Source organism: Symphodus melops, assembly GCF_947650265.1.
Source record: "Symphodus melops genome assembly, chromosome: 3".
In the NCBI taxonomy this organism is placed as follows: Eukaryota; Metazoa; Chordata; class Actinopteri; order Labriformes; family Labridae; genus Symphodus; species Symphodus melops.
Window position 1 is genome coordinate 21,517,922 of NC_136693.1, and position 17,354 is coordinate 21,535,275.

Genomic DNA, 17,354 nt, shown 5'->3' on the forward strand with positions numbered 1-17,354 from the left:
CGCGAGCAAATGACGTCAATCCGTCGTTACGTTTTACATCCCAAACTCTTATACAAAGACAATTCATTTCGTTATGATTTATTTATGAGCCATTTATGACTCTAATCAGACTCTAATCACATTGAATGATTGGGTTTAATATTACAACTACAACGACTTACCTTAGAGTCCAACCTTTGGCTCAGTGCAGCACACACACTCACATATTCGACTTATAAACTCAAAGATCTATTGTTACTTTTATTATTGTTACCTTCAATAATGCCCTGGCCCATAGGTCTACATAAGTCTGTAGGTTTACTTTGAAGAAAAAGTCGAGCCAAAACTGAAATAAGCCCTCGAAAAGAAATATTAAAGAACAGTTGTTTTGTTAAAAACCTTTAAAAGCTGTTTATTGAGTCCTCTGTATTAACATATCTTACAAAATCTAGATTTACAGAAATTATCCATAACTGAACCATTCTTGATTTAGGCACAAAATACAAGAAAGCTTAGTCAAAATGATTAAATAAGTAATGGTATGGAAAGATAACGCATGAATGACAAATTCATATTCATGGTTATTAAATAACTGTTGAAAAAGATTAAAGTAAAAACTAATCGTCCCCGTTTCTTTTTGTACTAAGATAAAGTGAAATCTGAACTCTCAATCGTAAATATTCTTTCAAAGTTTGATTTGCTGTAAATTATTTAAATAAAATCTTTGAACAAAGGATGATTTTATTCATCGCTGGTATGATTTTGAATTAAGAGTCCTCAGTGTGAGTAGACAAAGGCGGCACATATCAACCACTCTCAACATATCTTAATAAAGGCTGTCAGTCATTCAGGCCATACGACCAGGGAGTTCACTGTTATACGAAGTTATTTAATGGGAAATAATACTTATCTAGACTAAAATGCAAAGTAAAAGATGGTAGATTTAGAAAGACTGAGAGGATGACACCTGTTGTACAAAATATAATACATCCCTCTTGTCACCTATGCATCTCAAGAGAGCAGTTATAAGAAAACAAAGTTTGACGTGCCCACTCCTCTTGTTGAAAAACAAAATGCAAACGGTTTGTAATGGTTAATATTACACACTAAATACAGCAAACACTCCATGTGGGTAAAACACTGTAGTTTGCAGCATAATTTTGATAGAAACATTCATTTGACAGAAAGGCTGAACAATACTAAAGTGACATTCTCTTACTCCACAGTAAGAAACAAAAAACTGTTACTTTGCTCACACTAAATTCACAGTTGAAAACTTGTAAAATAATAACAAGTACAGATCAGATGAGATTCTTCATCTGACATGTTGCTTTCCATTATAAGCAAAACAGCAAATTGAAAACGCGTTGATGAAAGGAAAACTAACTAAAAAGACCCAGAAAACTGAAGCTAGTGCTGAAACCTTTGAAGACCTCTTGTAAAAAAAAAAAAAAAAAAAAAAGACTCTTCTGAGTGGAAACCATGCTCATTGTTAAAAACCAGTTCCAATTATGGCAGATACTGACTCCCCACTGAAGCTGGTGGTTGCAATGTGTGGCACATGAATAAAGGGTAACATAACCTTGCATTTAATGACTTGCACACAAAAATGTATGATGCTCCAAATCCTCCATCACCAATACCGTTCACAGTAGTCCCACTTAATTTAGGCAGCCCAAAACAGTCCAAAGGCCATGTTTGCTATGCTTTTTAATATTTTCTCAGAGCTGATGACCACCGACTGTACACCAAATGGACCAAGGGGGGTTGGGCAAATAGCTCTTATTGGTGCCTCTTGGGATGATGACTCTGAAGCCCGGCTGTGTCTCAGGGTGCTGGGTCTTGTTGATTCTGCATGCGTCTCTCTGCAGCTGCTGCCATGGTTCTACGTCTCAGCATAGTCAAGTCCAATCCAGGAATAATGTCCTCCTCCAGTCCAGGCAAATCATCATCCTGGTCATCTGGACCCTTGTTGAGATATATCCTACAGGAAGAAATAAACTATACATGATCAGACATGCAGAAAAAGAAAGATAATTTTGTAATAATTATCTTTCTTTTTTAATTATGCCTCTAGCATAAGTGATCAAATGTACTGACAACTTAGTTATTTAGTCAAGTATGAATCAACCTTTCAGCTGGTCTGGCAGCTGAGCAAAGAAGACCTTTAAACATCTGATTTGCTTAGCCTTGGTTCAAAGATTGAACTCTGTAGAAAGGTCAATTTTATGCAAACAAAGACGAGCTGTGATGCCAAATCTTTTCAGTGCACTCCCACTCCCAAATCAACTTGTCGATATAAACACAAACTGAAATGCCTGCCTCAGGAAGAGAACTCCAACAAGTCGTGTACAAACCTGCGAGCTTGCTGAAGCATCTCTTCTTTTCTCTGCTTTAACATTTTCTGCCTCTCCTCTGCCGACTTGGAGAAGCGACCTCCTCTGACCTCCATGTTGTCTATCTCACTGATGCCATGCTCGTCTGTTCCACTGGGCCCTTCCTGTTCATCTGGTGCAGCGCCCACCTGTAAGGGGGCACGCTCGATGGCCTGAGAGGGAAACAGACTAAAGATGTGACAGGAGTTTTTGTTCTGGACTTTCAGAAAAGCCATAGGAATGTAATCGACAGAAAAAGTACTGTAAGAACTGACTTGGTAAGCATCTATTGCAGAAAATGTTAAACAAGTTCATTCTATCAGATGTATTCATAAAATATATATTTTTTTTTAAAACACGTTATCAACCCCTAAGTTGACTTATGTATGTACCTGTGTGGGGAAAGGCACCTGGATACGTCCCTCCAGAATGTTGTCAGTAGTGACCTCAACTGAGCGGGTCAGCTGCAGGTCTTGCATGACTAGGTAGGAGGGCACCTGGGGGAACATTTCCTGGATCTGATGGGCCTGATGACAGGGAGGTGCATCAAGAGCAAAAACAGCAAAAGAGAACTTCCTTAGGCCATACACAGTATGTGGGTTAAAACAATATTTATTATTCTTTTGACAAGCATTAACCTGGAAGTCAAAAACTATTTGAGCGTTGTGTATTGGCAAGAATCTGAAGTACAATCTGAAATGAAGGAGAAGTTGTACTTATGTCATTCCTGCAAAGAGGAAGTCATACCTCTACTTTTTATGCATTCTGACATCTGTACCTGTTTGTTTGTTTGGTTTTTTAACAGGTTAACAGATACAACATGGCCACTAGAAGGGCCATCAATATTTTTTAACTCCCCTCGAGCAAAGTAAAGACATGACGAACTTCACAGACAATCAAGGAGTGGATACTCAAGAATAGTAGGAGTGAGTATTAAGGCAAAGTGTTGACGGCAACATTTTTTTAAGCTAATCAAGTAAAAAGAAATGTTCAGCAAGTGTCGTTAAAAATAGCGACGACCGTTTCATTTTTTCATGGAGCCAACAGCAGACACGGACTCACCATGGCCATGAGCTGAGAGTTGTTGGCCTGTGCCATTCCCAAGATGTTGGTGGTGTGCATTACTTCCACTGAGAAACTGGGCAACCAGCTAGCAATGCGGGATCCTGTTAAAGATAGTATGGTTCATATCATTTATTAATTCATATTTAAATCAATAAGATTTGATGTCACTTTGTCTTTTTCCACTTACCATCAAAGTGGAAGAAGTGATTGTGTTGGTTGATATGTGGTCTAGCATCTGCAGCTGCTCCGACTGCACCAATATCGCCTTCCCCGCCCTGTTGCGGGCCCCTGGCCTGGCCCCCGTCCCCATTAATGTTAAGTGACTTCCTACATGTTGGACATGACGTGTCCTGCTCCAGCCAAGAGCGCAAACATGAGCTGGGATCAAAGAGAGACACAATGCACAAGTTACATCTTATTTATCTGAACCTTTATAGTGGAGTTCAGAACAAGTCTACAGTAGCTGGACTTCAGATCAACCTCTGATGATTCAACAGGCAGCAAAACTTGTCAAATAAATAAATCAAGTGAACTTTTCTGTTGTCGAGGTAACTGTAGAAATACTTTAAGAATCAGGGATTAGCCGAGCAAATGATAGAGCATTCAATACTGGAATATCCTAGAGCAGGGGTGTCCAAAGTGCGGCCCGGGGGCCATTTGTGGCCCTTGACTTCAAATCGAAGAATCAGAAGATTTTGGCCCCAGGCCTCATCAGATGGCATGTTTCGTTCTTTTTTTCTTTTTCATGTTAGCGAGGGAGACCTATAAAAGCCTGACTATTCTTTCCAAAAGATTAGAACACAACAGTTTCCCACTGCAATTACTTATTGTGTATTTACATAATTTTTTGAAGAGGTAAAAATACAAAAAGTTCCTTCCAATATTTATAAAAAACAAACAAAAAAACCCTGTGGCCCGTGAGCGATTCTAACGCGACAATTTTGGCCCGCAAGAAAAAAAGTTTGGACACCACTGTCCTAGAGCCTGCAACTCTTGCAGTTTAGCCATCTAGATTCTGTAAGTAGACTAAAACGTTCTCTGTGCTGTAAAGACTTTGTTCATGGTGCCAGAAAAACACTATATTGACAAGAGCAGTGTGTGGAAGCTAGTCCGGCTGCTGGAGAAAACACCTTACTTGTGGAAGAGATGGCCACAGGGTAGTTTGCGTGCGGTCAACATTGTATCCCAGCAGATGGCACAATCATCATCATTAGCTGCAAGCTCTTCTGCTGTAGCAACGGCAAATCTGCACAAATGGAGTTCACAGTCAATTTGTTTATAATAGACAGAAAACTCGAGCTCCCAAAGACGAGCCGGCCACAAAAGCACGAGGTCAACATTTTGTAGAAAATATTGTAATACCTGGCCTCCATGTTGTTGATGACGCGAAGGTAGTTCTTGTGCCTGCGTACGCGGCGCTGGACCTCATGGAAGAGATATCGCAGCTGCATGAAGATAACCAAACTCGCCATGGACAGCCAGATGTTTCCAAAAAGCTAACGAGAGACGTGTGAAGAGAGAAGGTGAAGAGAGCAAATACACAGAATAATCACATATCCAACTCCTGTCCCTCATCCGTCTTACCAGCATGTGGATATGGTGCATGAGGTCCAGGAAGAGCATAGCCAGCTCCATAATGAAGTCTGTGTAATAGACGTACGTTCCCTTACTCTCCCAGGTCCCTGGGTGGTTGAGATCCCACAAATGAATGGAGTATCTGTGAAGGGAGATGCATAGCAGCTGATTCAGACGATGACAGTCCAGGTAACACAAGAAGTAGAAGGAATAAAGTAGTGAGTAACACCGGTTGGAGAAAATCCTTGCTTTTTCTTTTTCTTTTTTTGCTGTCAAGCCACAGAACTTTTTCTGACAACAGTTAACATGACTTAAGCTTCTGTATCTGATCAAAGTTGTTCCTACAGCCTACGTATTCACATCCATCCTCTTTGGAACACAGAAGCCTTTCACACTGATGCTAATGTAACTTAAGCCCCTGAATCTAAACCTGAGCAAGCTATGTCATCCAGACTGCTGCTGGTATGTAAAGCCAGCTTTAAGAAGGGACTTACCGCATGATGACATGCCCCGTGCGTACCGTCACCAGCAGACACTGAAGCATACAGAGGGATGAAAACAATCAACAAATGAAGAAAAACAAACTGCAGATGTTTTTTTTTTTGTTTTTTTTTGTTTTTTTTTAATAAATCAAGCAAAATTAGAAACTTATGTTCTGTGATTTAACTGGTACTAAGAATGGCTGCATGACTAACACTCCCGTTTTTAAGAATATAATGCTCCATATATAGTAGAAATACACCCTTGTTTTCTTAGCATGACTGTGAATAAATACATTAGAGAGGTTTCCAGTCCCTAAGTAATGAATCCCCAAGATTCTGAATGATACTGGTCTGAACTAAGTTATGTGTGAAAAGGTTAAATCTGTAAGACATTTACTGAATTACATTTTAAAAAGGACCTTACTGTATCATCAGACATTAAAGAAACACGCTATGTAGAAATGCTGGCCAGTATGTCCTCTTTCTAAGTTTGAGTTCGGATGCAGAATGGTCTTTGGTTTGACCAGAGAAGGTAAACGGTTTTAAGGCATCTCCACACGGCCGGTGTTCCTCTCGCCTGTCGGTTAGCCAGGCAAACGCTAAACCAACAGGTGTTACAGCGATGAAAGCAGGCAAGCATAATGGTTCACAATAAAACCTAAAAAGCCTTTGCATTTTTCAAATAAGCTTCACGACCAGAAATGTTGTAAAAACTGAGAATATCAGAGATGCTTTTGAAAAATAGAGGGAGCAGAAAAGTTTCAATCAAGACTGATGCAGAGCTGGCTAAACACTGAAGCTTTTAAATAGAACAAAACAAGGAACCAGTAAAAGAAACTAAAATGTGTTACTGACCCTGCCCTACCTCAAATAATAAATGCTTTCACCCCCCATTTTAACACATCTGTGGCTAAAGGTTCTCACCTCTGCTGCCATAAAGGAGAGGGTGTGCATGCCATGGGAAGCTCCCAGCAGACCACAGACTACGGCCAAGCCGCAGCAGTCCAGCAGTAAGGAGACCAGCAGACAAAGTACTCGCACATGACTGTTCATGGGAGTGGAAGGTGAGAAAGACAGCTGTGGGAGAGAAAACAATAACATCTTAAGTGGACTGCACCTTTTCTCAGTTTAGATGCGTCACTTTTTCACCAAGACCATACATGTGTTCTGGTTCAATCAAGTAGAACGTATTAATTTTTTGCTTCTTCTTCCATGCATATTGTTTGTTTATTTTATAAGTTTTTTTCCAACGGAAGAGTGTTCTATGATTTATTCTATCTTATTCTTTATATTGATACTTTTTTTGGTACCTGCTACATTTTATTGTATATGCTGCTGGAACCTAAATTTCAATAAAGTTCAGTCTAAGTCTATTACTCACAGAAAAACAACAAAACATGTATAAAAGGATCTCATGAAACACAACTATTCAAATGAGTATCTGGCTTAGACAGCTAACATTGTCTACAGTGTAAGTTATGTGAATGAAGATATCAATACCAACAGTGAAGCAACTCAGAAGAACTAAGATAGAGTTCATGGATTCTGTTCAACTTAAAAACAGAATGTTTTATACCCAGCACACTGACAACAGTAGTTTAACATACTGTTTCATCTTTCGCAGTTTGACCTACATGATTGTAAACCCCAAAGCAAGGAGCCCCCTAAAAAGGGAGACAGATGCTCTCAACCAACGGACAGACTCGAGAGGAAATTTCAAAATGTAGATCTCCAGTCAATGCTGAGAGACAAGAAGCAAAGACTCTCAGAGAGTTACACAAACACAGAGCTCCTTGAAGCACAGGATATTGACAGACTCCGCTGTTAACAGCAATGAGCCAGCCTGCATTACAACACGAGGAACTAATCAGCATGAGGCTCGTTTCAAATGTCATTGCTTGCATGGAGCTGCTTAAATCTGATATTTTGTTTACTCCAGCGCGCAGGGCTCTGATACACGGTCGTGTCAATGCTGCGACTGAAACTGTATCAGTGACCTAACAATCCATTACAAGGAACTATTAATAGGACCAGAACTAAAAAGAGTGCAGTTGCTGTCAGACTTTTTGGTCCACTCGCTCATCCTTTGAAGAGTTTAAAGTGCATTACTACGATGTCTTCAAAGACCAGACTTTTAACATTAACGTTTGATTATTCTAGGAGCTAATGGGTAACATGACAAACAATGCAGGTCTCATTCTATCAAGAGTCAAGAGCAGAGTGTGTAGGACCAGGTGTCATACTGGGATAATAAACACTATCATAACCATATAATACATCTTAACAAATAACACAAAAGAAAATATTATATTAACATTTGTATTACTTCCATCAGTATTTGTGAATATAGTACAGGTTTCTGTTACACATTCTGGTCATTACCAATGACTACATCTATAATACAACGGCAACATTGAAAAGTAGAAACACAACACTTTCATGAGAAACAATACTTACTTTAAAAAAATTTATCTTTACATTCAGTTTCTATCTAATCATATCAGGTCTATATTTCAATTCTGTTGGTTTCAATTAGTTTCAATATGACCCATTTAGATAAACTACCCACTTGTGTTCTTAGCTGATGATTGGTTGAATGTCAGGTATAATGTTAGTGATTTTGTATTTTCAATGGACTTGCATTGAAAATAATGATGAGAGTACTAAAGTAAGAGAGGACGATTCATGTACAGTATATCATTTAATTAAATCGGGATTATTGGACTACCATACGTCTCCACACAATCAAGTCCTAGATGGAGCTTTATGACCTTTGGAAATAAAAAAAAAGTCACCTTTTAGTTTTAATACTTACATATTCAAATCGGTCTTTGCAGAGCTGCACCATCAGATGAAGAAAGACAAGAGCAGAGAACCACAAACACCACATGACCACCTCCTCCACTGTCTGCACATTCAAGACTCCAAAGATGAAAATGAACTTGTAAAAGATGAAGTTCCAAAACTTATCCTTTAAATGCTGGGAACCAAAAAAAGAGAAGGAAAAATATGTTAAAAATAAGTTACATTAAATAATTTGAGGCATGATCATTTTAATAAAAGTAAACAGACTCACCTGCTTCTCGCTGACTCTAAGTGGGCCAAAGACCACATATTGAATCATTTTGGCTATAAGCATCAGAGAGCAGCAGAAAGTGTTGACTAAGACCTGAAGGGGGTACGAGAACTCAAGTGATACTTTTTCCTCTGAAATAACATCTTAATAATGAAAAGTACCTAAGCGGATAACACTTACCCATACAAAGAGGCTGTCAGTAACAAGATACCACAGAACAGTGGTAGCCAATTCTGTGCTGCTGATTGCATTGTCCAGATGCTCTAGATTCACATCAGTGGAAGCTGGAGTTTCCTCGGTCTCCAAGGACCCGAACCCCGGGTCTGTCACAGTGGTGTAGGCGCTGAAGATACTGCCCGCAAGCAAAGCCACACTCAGCGCCGTGTAGGTCTGCAGGCTGGGCCAAGGAAACCTCTCCAAGAACAGCAGAGGCATTTCCGTGTTTGATGGTCCCCCTTCTCAGCTTTTTGGGACTCCCGATCCAAGAACTCAGAAGAAGCTGTGAGAGGAGAAGAGACAGATGTTGAAGTTACGCACATAACCTAGCAACAAATCATTACGCACACGATTTGGGCTGGTTTGAGTATAAACAACTTAAGATTTTAAAGAAGAAAAACGAAACAATAAATAATTAATGTATGAAGGCTCTCAAAGTTTCAAGCAGCACAGCTAACTTTATGATGCTCCAATACAGAAACGTTTTTCTTTATATGTTTTTTTTTTTACTTCGACCTCCTCTGTGAAAAACAGTGTAGCTGTGAGAAAAACCAATGTTAAACCCCTGGTAGTGCTAACACTATGAGCAGCCCACGCCCCTGACATTAGCTGTATACCTGGCTAACGTTAGGTAACATAATACTAGCTTACTTGTTCTCTATTAAAAAGCTACGAAGCTAGCACAGTTAGCACGCAACACTCACCAACTTATAATAAATCAATACTTACAGTTTGTCACAAACCTTCTCGACAATAATGTTTAATGTCAGTTGTTGTTTTCAGTGTAATGCTTCCATGAAAGTCGTAGTTGTCAACATCGTCATGTTTACTCCACCGAGTACGGAGCTAGCTGACGGGAAGCTGCTTCTTCTTCTCCGCTTTCTTTTAGGTTTAAAGTGTGTGTCCTTTTCTGCATTACCGCCACCTTCTGGCGCTAGTTACCTCTTGCTCTGTGCGGCTCGTCAGGGGTTTATCAGTCCTGTTATCGTTGGAAAGTTTACTTTAACTAAACTTTGGTTATCTTTCTTTAGTCTTATTATCTATTCAACTCTTAACTTGTTCGTTAAAGATCTAACAGGTTTGTATTCTACAGTTTTTGGTTCCTGAAAATGTCCACAGACCAGTCTCACGGCGATGTTAATTATGCTGTTTACATAAGAGACAAGATAAGATAATCCTTTAGTCATCTTGCAGAAATGTACAGTTTTACAGCAGCAAAGCAGGATAGCAGAGAAAACCACACAGTGCAAAATTAGATAAAAATGTAAAAAAAATAATTAAAAAATGCAGCAAAAAACAGAGTGCACATAAGGCTGGGCATGTTATTGCACAATTTGTCCCATAAATTATTATTGCAATGCAAATCAAACTAAAAATAAAATACAAATAACATTATTATTCCTCAAGAGGTAGGAGTGAATAGTCTGGTTTGTGGGTGTGTACATGACTGTGGTGTGTACATGACTGTGTTATATTCCTAATTTTATTACCATAACCTCCTAATCATTGTCCTAAAATAATGTTATGTTAGTTGGGATGCAAGGAGTCTGAGCAGCACAAGTGGAATAAGTGTATATATTTTTAAAAGTCACTACTAAAAAAACTTTAACTGTTGAAATGTTCTGCTCTGATCATACAACATAGCTCAAGGAATAGATCATCTAATGTAAAACAGAGCCACAAACAAAGCCGCATAGAGCATAATGTCGCTATGCTGTCATAGTAGATCCTCTTACAATTTAAATTCAGCCGCAGATCACTTCCATGAAGATCACACTGTTGACAATTAAAACTGAAAGCCTTATCAAATTCAGTATTTCTTTTACTTTTTACTTTGTACAGCAAATCCATATAACCTACACCTGAAAGAGAGAAAATGTTGTTGTTTTCTAAATGGAGGGACATTGTTGTTATTGGGGAAAAACATATTCAAAACATTGTTCTCTGTTGAGGAATAAATCTGTCTGTATCAGTGCAGGGAACGTTTAGTTAGCAATTAACTCCTTAAATAGCAACAGAATCTAAAGTTAGGGTCTGTGGGAAGATGGTTACAAATATAACAGTAAGGGCTTTTTATCATACCAGAAATGAATAAATCACATAAGAGAAGATATCTGAAAAATGTTTAAGAGGCCTACCAGTGATAATTACCTGTGGAAAAAGAAAGACTAGCATGTTTAAGGGAACAACAATAAGATCTTTACATTATACCTTATAACGATGACCATTAGAGAGATGGTGACATTTACTTTGCAGGAAAGTCCCTTGACCACTTTATTTTTTTTATTTTTTTTTTTTATTTGTTGTAGAAAATATGAGAAACAAATGTAACTATTTTTCTCTGATTCCAATTCTTGTGCAAAAGATGGCAATAATGAACACAGTGCAAGGCGCTAGCACTCTCACAACAGAACTACAAAAGTGGGATTCCATACAGTAAGGGAACTCGAGGTATTGTCATTTTGAAAAGAGTAAGAATAAGTTTTGTTATCGATGCAGAGTAAATCATTAATATTGACATAATCATTATTCTACTGTCAGAGACGAAATGAAACACAGAGGAGAAAAAAAACAGAACGGGAACAGATTTCAGCCTCCATAAGACCAGTTGCCAGCATTTTTATTTCATAGAATCACGTCTGGGACTCTCTAATGATCCTGTTAAACCTTAAAGGGAAGTGAAAAATGGCTGGTGCTGTACTTTACTTCTTTCCAAGCAGATACTACTGTGAGCACACACGCTTGCACCAACCACTCAACAGAGCAGACTTCTTCAGAGAAAATTCTCACTGATGGATTTGCATGTAGGACAGTGGTGGCTTGTGTGATCCTGCGTCTGTCCCTCCTGGTAGGAGCTCCTGGGAACCTGCAGGTGATCTGGACCATCTTGAGACATGTCAAGCAGCGATCCCACACTGTGATGCTCATCCTGAACCTGGCTGCTGCTGACCTACTGGTCCTCATCACCCTGCCGCGGTGTTTGTTGAGGCTTTCTGCGAGATCTTAGTTTATGCTGTGAGTGTGTGCATGTTCAGCAGCATTTTCTTTATCAACCTAATGAGCATAGAGCGCTTTTTAAGCCATCTGTCATCCATTTTTAAGGCTGTGTTGGATGACCATGAGTGTTATGAACGGATGTCTTGTACTTTTGTGGATCCTTGCTTTGTTTCCAGGATTGCCTTCTTTACTTATGCACTCCGATAGCAAAGCAACCATTTATTGTCTCATCAAAGAATTCAGTTCTGTTTCTCAAGCAATTGTTTTATTTTGTCTGGACACTTTTGTAGTCCCTTTTATCAGTCTATGTATCTGTTACTGTCAAGTCACATCCATGCATCATGTGCACACTGTGGTGACAACATTTATGTTCTGCTGGTTGCCTTACCATGTCATCAATATTATTGACATGTTCTGTATCCTAAGTCCAACCACAGGCTATGACTGTGTGCGAGAGGGTGTTGTCTTTTGCTCAGTTGCCCTTGTTTTCATCAGCAACTCAGTGAATCCTGTGTTATGCATCTTCTTTGTGAGGAACCTGAGAGGTATTCTGGAGGAGTCGCGATTGGTCCGGCTGTTCCAGGAAATGGTCACTCACACGACCAAAATGAGGGAGCAGGAGCAGCAGCCAGATGGCAGCAGAGAGAGCTGATTTTCAACTCTGTGAGAAAAATCTATGTCACAGTTATGTTGTGGAGATGTGTCAAATGTATTAAGCCGTTTCTTGAAGGTCTAAACTTTATCAAGAAGGACCAGATGATCAGCAGCAATGAAAGTCTTTATTTGACATGTAAAACACTGCTACAAAACTGTAATATACAGTTATTCATGTCATTTTACATTCACCGTCCTATCCCAGTTTCCCATTTTCCTTTATATGTCAATATGAGCAAATTCATGAGTGAAATATTAATGTGTTTACCAAATGTGATTATAATTTTTTGGTTTTATTTGGGCAGACATATTCTCACAGTGGCCATTTTCCTCTGACGTCAAAGTCAGAGAAGGTAATATGAATTTAAAGTTATTGTGCTGCGTTTTCAGGTAAAACACTGTGTAAATGTTTTCAGAAAAAAAGGGTATACATTTATCTTCTTGCTGTCAAGCAACTGAAAAGACAATGATAGGGAACATGATGTAAGCAAACAGCAAATTAGATGAGGTACCTCCAGACGTTATAAGCAGCCACTTCCTCGCCAACATCACTGTTTAATAGTGTGACAGATAATTATTTCTAACCTATCCTGGGAACCCTTCCCTTTACAGTCCCCTATTTATCATGTATTTATCTGGTAATTGCATGGTCATTTTGGTGTATTATGGTGTAATACCACTGTAAATAAGGAGGTAATAACAGGGAAACTATAGCTGAATTACAGATAACTTCTGTTAAGTATCACATATTAACTCAGATTTATTGTGTATATTAGAGAAAACTAGTCAACAATTTCATAAAATCACCTCCTCTATTAACAATTAATTCAAAATAACCATGTCAGTTAATTTTATAGTGGAACACAACATGTTACATCATGTCCTGTTTGGAACTCTAGATGGTAGTTTCCAGTGAATTACTTTGTTTATTTGAGTTATCGTGTCTTGGTTTGGTTTGGTTTATGTTGTATTTCAGTGTTTTGAGTTCTGTTTCAGTAATTTTCAAGTGTTGCCTTTTGTGTGTTTCTTAGTTCAGTCTTTAGTCTGTCCTGTTTTAAGTTATAGTTCTGGTCTTCAGTGTTGTCTGGTTTTCTGCTTCTCTGTGTTTCCCTCCTGTCTTGATTACCCTGATTGTCCTCACCTGTCTGATTAGTCTCACCTGTGTCTGATTTCCCCACGTCTATTTAGTCTCTGTTTTCCATCCCTCCAGTTGTCAGTTCAAATAGTTTGTTTGAGTGTCATGTGTAGTCTGTACTCGTTGTTTATTTCCCTCTGCTCCCTGGATTTACTTTGTTTTCTGCTTATAGTATTTTGGATGTTTTTGGATTTGTTTGAGTAGGTTTTGGTTTAGCCTTTTTGTTTAAATAAACCTTTTGTATTTTTTACCTGCAATTGGGTCCTCCTCCCTGTTTTCCTACCCGAGTTTGTGACAGAATGAACTGACCACAACATGGACCCAGTGGTAAACTTTAACACTATGGACCCTTTGTCCATGGTTCCTTATTTTTAGAACTGTTTTCGTTTGGCCAGGAGCACTGCTATGTCTGAGCAGTCTCCATGGACAGGCCCCCGCCTGGCCATTTTCACTGGGAAACATGGATGCCCAAGAAGAAGTGGCCGCCATGGCTCCCGTTTCTCTAGCGCCCCAGTCACTCTGCCCTTGGGCTCCACAAAGCCTCAGCTCAGACTTCAAGCCTCAACCCGAGCCTCGGCCCAGTGTTCAGTTCAAGCCGCAGCCCACGCCTCAGCTCGGGCCTAAGTCCAAGCCTTGACCTACTTGTGCCTCTGAATCCCTGATTCCTGTTCCTGATCCCGCAGAGCACTCCTTACTTCCTGATTCCGCAGAGTGCTCCCTACTTTCTGTTCCTAGTCCTGTTGAGCACATTCTACTTCCTGATCCTGGTCCTGTCTTCCGTTGACGTCCCCCCGGCGGTCCGGCCGATACCTGACATTCCCTCGGCAGTCCGGTTGACTTCTGATGACGTCTCCTCTGTGGGTGTGTCCCCCCAGCGGCGGGGCCGACACCTGGAGACATCTTGCCGGCCATCCAGCCAACGCCCGATGTTCCCTTGGCGGTCCGGCCGATGCCTGACGTTCCCTCTGTGGTCCAGCCGACACCTGGACTATTCCCTGGGATTGATCAGCTTCCCGGCCCACCTGAATTCTCCCCATTGTCTGGTTGGCCTCTGGGCCGTCCTTCTGAACTGTCACAACTAATACCTGTTATTGATCCCTCACTCATCTGTGAAATCACCAACTTCTAACATTTATGTTCCATGACATTACTAATTAAAACATCTGTAGGTACTCAGTATAGGTAAGTGGTTACTGGACTGTAAAAGGTTTTCAGGTGATTGAATGCTGACGTTAGCTTTTGTTAACGGAGACTCATGTTAACAAATGTGCCGTCCCTCAAACTTCATTGACCACCAGATTTTTTTTTCTTTCAGTGACTGATTTATCAGGGAGCAGTTTAAAATAGTTTTTCTGGTGAGATTTATAATCAACACCACAACATGACTTTGAAGCAACATTTTAGTTTCCCACCTTCAGCATGAAGTCACAAATGGCTGCTGTGTGAACATGGTGAAATGTTTACTAAACTAAAACACGTTACTCTGTATAGTGTAATGTTCTATACAAAAAATGTTGAACTTGAACAAAATCACAATATTGTTGATCGTTGTACTTTCTTATTTTTCTAACATTTGTTTTTAAGAATTTTTTTTTGTAACTTATTTTCAACAGTTTTCTAAATCACTTTGACCACAATTTTCTTTTTACACCCTGATTCGTGATCTTATGACGCATACATGAATCACCACTGTGTCTCTAATAGCCCTATAAGGAAACCCCTTTCCTGTGCCGTCTATTCTTAAAGGGAAGTGAAGAGTTGCTTGTGTAGCAGTTTGTTTCTCTTTTCAAGCAGACGCCCATGTCAGCATACACACTCACACCATGAACTTCTCGTTTAAGCTGAATTCTACTGAGGCAATGGCTCCCGAGGAGTTTGCAGGTGGTACAGTGGTGGCTTGTGTGATCCTGGGTCTGTCCTTCCTGGTAGGAGCTCCTGGGAACCTGCTGGTCATCTGGACCATCTTGAGACATGTCAAGCAGCGATCCCACACTGTGGTGCTCATCCTGCATCTGGCTGTTGCTGACCTGTTGGTCCTCATCACCCTGCCTGTGTGGATCTACTCCCTGGCTCACTCCTGGGTGTTTGGAGAAGCCTCGTGTAAAGCTATGGTGTTCATGATCAATGCCTGTATGTACAGCAGTGTTTTCCTCATTACTCTCATGAGTATAGAGCGCTTTTTGGCTGTGCGCTATCCTTTCGCCTCAGCCGGTTGGAAGAGGAAAAAAGCTTTGAAAAAGGTTCTGCTGGCTTTGTGGACTGCAGCTTTCTTGTTCAGCATACCTGTCATCCCAACACAGGTGGTAGGAGAGCATTCTGGTGAGGAGTACTGTCTGTATCGCTTCTACACCTCTCTGACCCAGGAGTTGGTGTGTTTGCTCCTGGAGACGCTAGTGGGCTACATATTACCTTTCTCAATCCTGGTAGTCTGCTATGCCTGCCTGTTCAGCCGAATCACTCAGATGACTTTTAAGTCCAAGCGTAAGTCCACCGTCCTGATTGCCAGTGTGGTAGTGGTGTTTGCCGTCTGTTGGACGCCTCATCATATTGGAAATATCATCTCACTCATCATCCTGGCCATGGGGGACTCTTTCCCTGATGAAGCTGCTAACCTGGAGGATGTCAGGAACACCATGGCCTTTATTGCTGGGGCCATGGTCTTTATCAGCAGCACTGTCAACCCTATCCTGTACATGTTTGCAGCTCGCTCCTTCAGAAGCTCTCTGAGGGACACAGGCATCCAGAAGCTCTTCCGCCACATCTCCAGCACCTCCCCAGGTGAGGGCAACAGAGAATTGTCCTTTGTATCCAAGAGGCAAAGCAACCAGACCAACAGCTCTCAGTGCGTGTATACAACAAAAGACTTTAGTGAAAATGTGTGAAAATAATCCATCCTGATATTAAAAGTGTGTAGAGATTTCTTCATGTTGTATATCTCTGTAAAAATAGCTATAAGTTAGTTTTTTATGAGGAGGAAATTTGCTTCTTGTGAAGCTTGTTTCCTTTGAAATAAGAGAGAAGTGGATGAGGGGGGAAGTAATTGTCCAATCCTGTAAACAAGCTGTTTAATATCTTGTCTTAAAGATGTTTTATTAACAGTGAAGGCATATTTAAAATTTATTGTATATACTGTACTTACATTTATGATATAAAATATATTCCTTAAGACCTGTGTCAATGTGCGTTTCTTGATGATGTGTTGTTTTTTTTTCGTTTTGTTTTTTTCATTTTGTTGATGTTGACAAAGGGAGACTTTGTTGATGTCATTTTGAAAAAAATAAAAATCCTCCCTGTTGAAAGTGGGGAACATAAGTCAGGGCGCAGTAAGTATACAGCTGGTTATTCTGTGGTTTCCTCTGCCACTTCTTATTTTTAACACTTTTGAAACTTTTACCCCAGCTGGTCTCGTTCTCACTTGCTGTGTTGGGAAACTATAACATCGTGACACATTCCCACTCTTTGATATGAATTAATTTGACAAACTTTTATCAAATTCCCGTTGTTTATTAAAACCAAGAATGAACAACTCGAATAGATTAATTATGTCATGAAAATTTGAGCATGCAATTGATTTTTTTCTCTAAAGCCAGTCAGTTCTTTTACTTCCTCTTGAAGAAAAGATTGCAAAATGAAAAACTGCAAGTTTCCTTTACAGAGCATCAAAAAGAGGAATTGTGTCCAATGTTTGTCACAGTTTCTTAAAACTCAAGTCAGCCCTTTAAAGTGGGAAGGTTCAACAACAGCTTATCTAAATGTATATAACAGCAAGAACTGTTTTATATATAAATATAATAGCACGT

At 39.9% G+C, this 17,354-nt stretch overlaps 3 protein-coding genes across 3 annotated transcripts; 2 read left to right on the top strand and 1 right to left on the bottom strand.

The window, feature by feature from the left end:
* Positions 1–362: 362 nt before the first annotated feature.
* Positions 363–9,681, bottom strand: LOC306821677 (E3 ubiquitin-protein ligase AMFR-like). The gene is made up of 14 exons (XM_079340229.1): positions 9,498–9,681; positions 8,733–9,051; positions 8,553–8,645; positions 8,292–8,456; positions 6,401–6,553; positions 5,489–5,529; positions 5,004–5,136; positions 4,782–4,915; positions 4,555–4,665; positions 3,607–3,797; positions 3,417–3,520; positions 2,747–2,881; positions 2,337–2,527; positions 363–1,963 (listed from the first exon to the last, which is right to left on the bottom strand). The coding sequence occupies exons 2-14, from the start codon at positions 8,985–8,987 to the stop codon at positions 1,807–1,809; spliced, it is 1,863 nt and encodes a 620-aa protein (XP_079196355.1). The 5' UTR covers positions 8,988–9,051; positions 9,498–9,681; the 3' UTR covers positions 363–1,806.
* Positions 9,682–10,988: 1,307 nt separating this feature from the next.
* LOC306821794 (leukotriene B4 receptor 1-like) lies at positions 10,989–12,516 on the top strand (the record flags this gene model as incomplete). The annotated part of the gene is given in 4 exon segments (XM_079340367.1): positions 10,989–11,006; positions 11,443–11,740; positions 11,743–11,846; positions 11,848–12,516. Coding segments are annotated over 4 exon segments (990 nt in total). The 3' UTR covers positions 12,418–12,516.
* A 2,300-nt stretch (positions 12,517–14,816) lies between these two features.
* On the top strand, positions 14,817–16,720 carry LOC306820752 (leukotriene B4 receptor 1). Its single transcript, XM_079338689.1, has one exon. The coding sequence runs from the start codon at positions 15,378–15,380 to the stop codon at positions 16,434–16,436; it is 1,059 nt and encodes a 352-aa protein (XP_079194815.1). The 5' UTR covers positions 14,817–15,377; the 3' UTR covers positions 16,437–16,720.
* The last annotated feature ends 634 nt before the right edge of the window (positions 16,721–17,354 follow it).

What these genes read in the sequence shown, in the direction of transcription:
- LOC306821677 (XM_079340229.1), bottom strand. Translation starts at nt 8,987, where the DNA reads ATGCCTCTGCTGTTCTTGGAGAGGTTTCCTTGGCCCAGCCTGCAGACC. An exon ending in ACGGGGCATGTCATCATGCG is followed by an intron (nt 5,137 to 5,488) that starts GTAAGTCCCTTC and finishes CTCCCTTCACAG; the next exon opens with ATACTCCATTCATTTGTGGG. An exon ending in ATGCTTCAGCAAGCTCGCAG is followed by an intron (nt 1,964 to 2,336) that starts GTTTGTACACGA and finishes TTCTTCCTGTAG; the next exon opens with GATATATCTCAACAAGGGTC.
- LOC306820752 (XM_079338689.1), top strand. Translation starts at nt 15,378, where the DNA reads ATGAACTTCTCGTTTAAGCTGAATTCTACTGAGGCAATGGCTCCCGAG.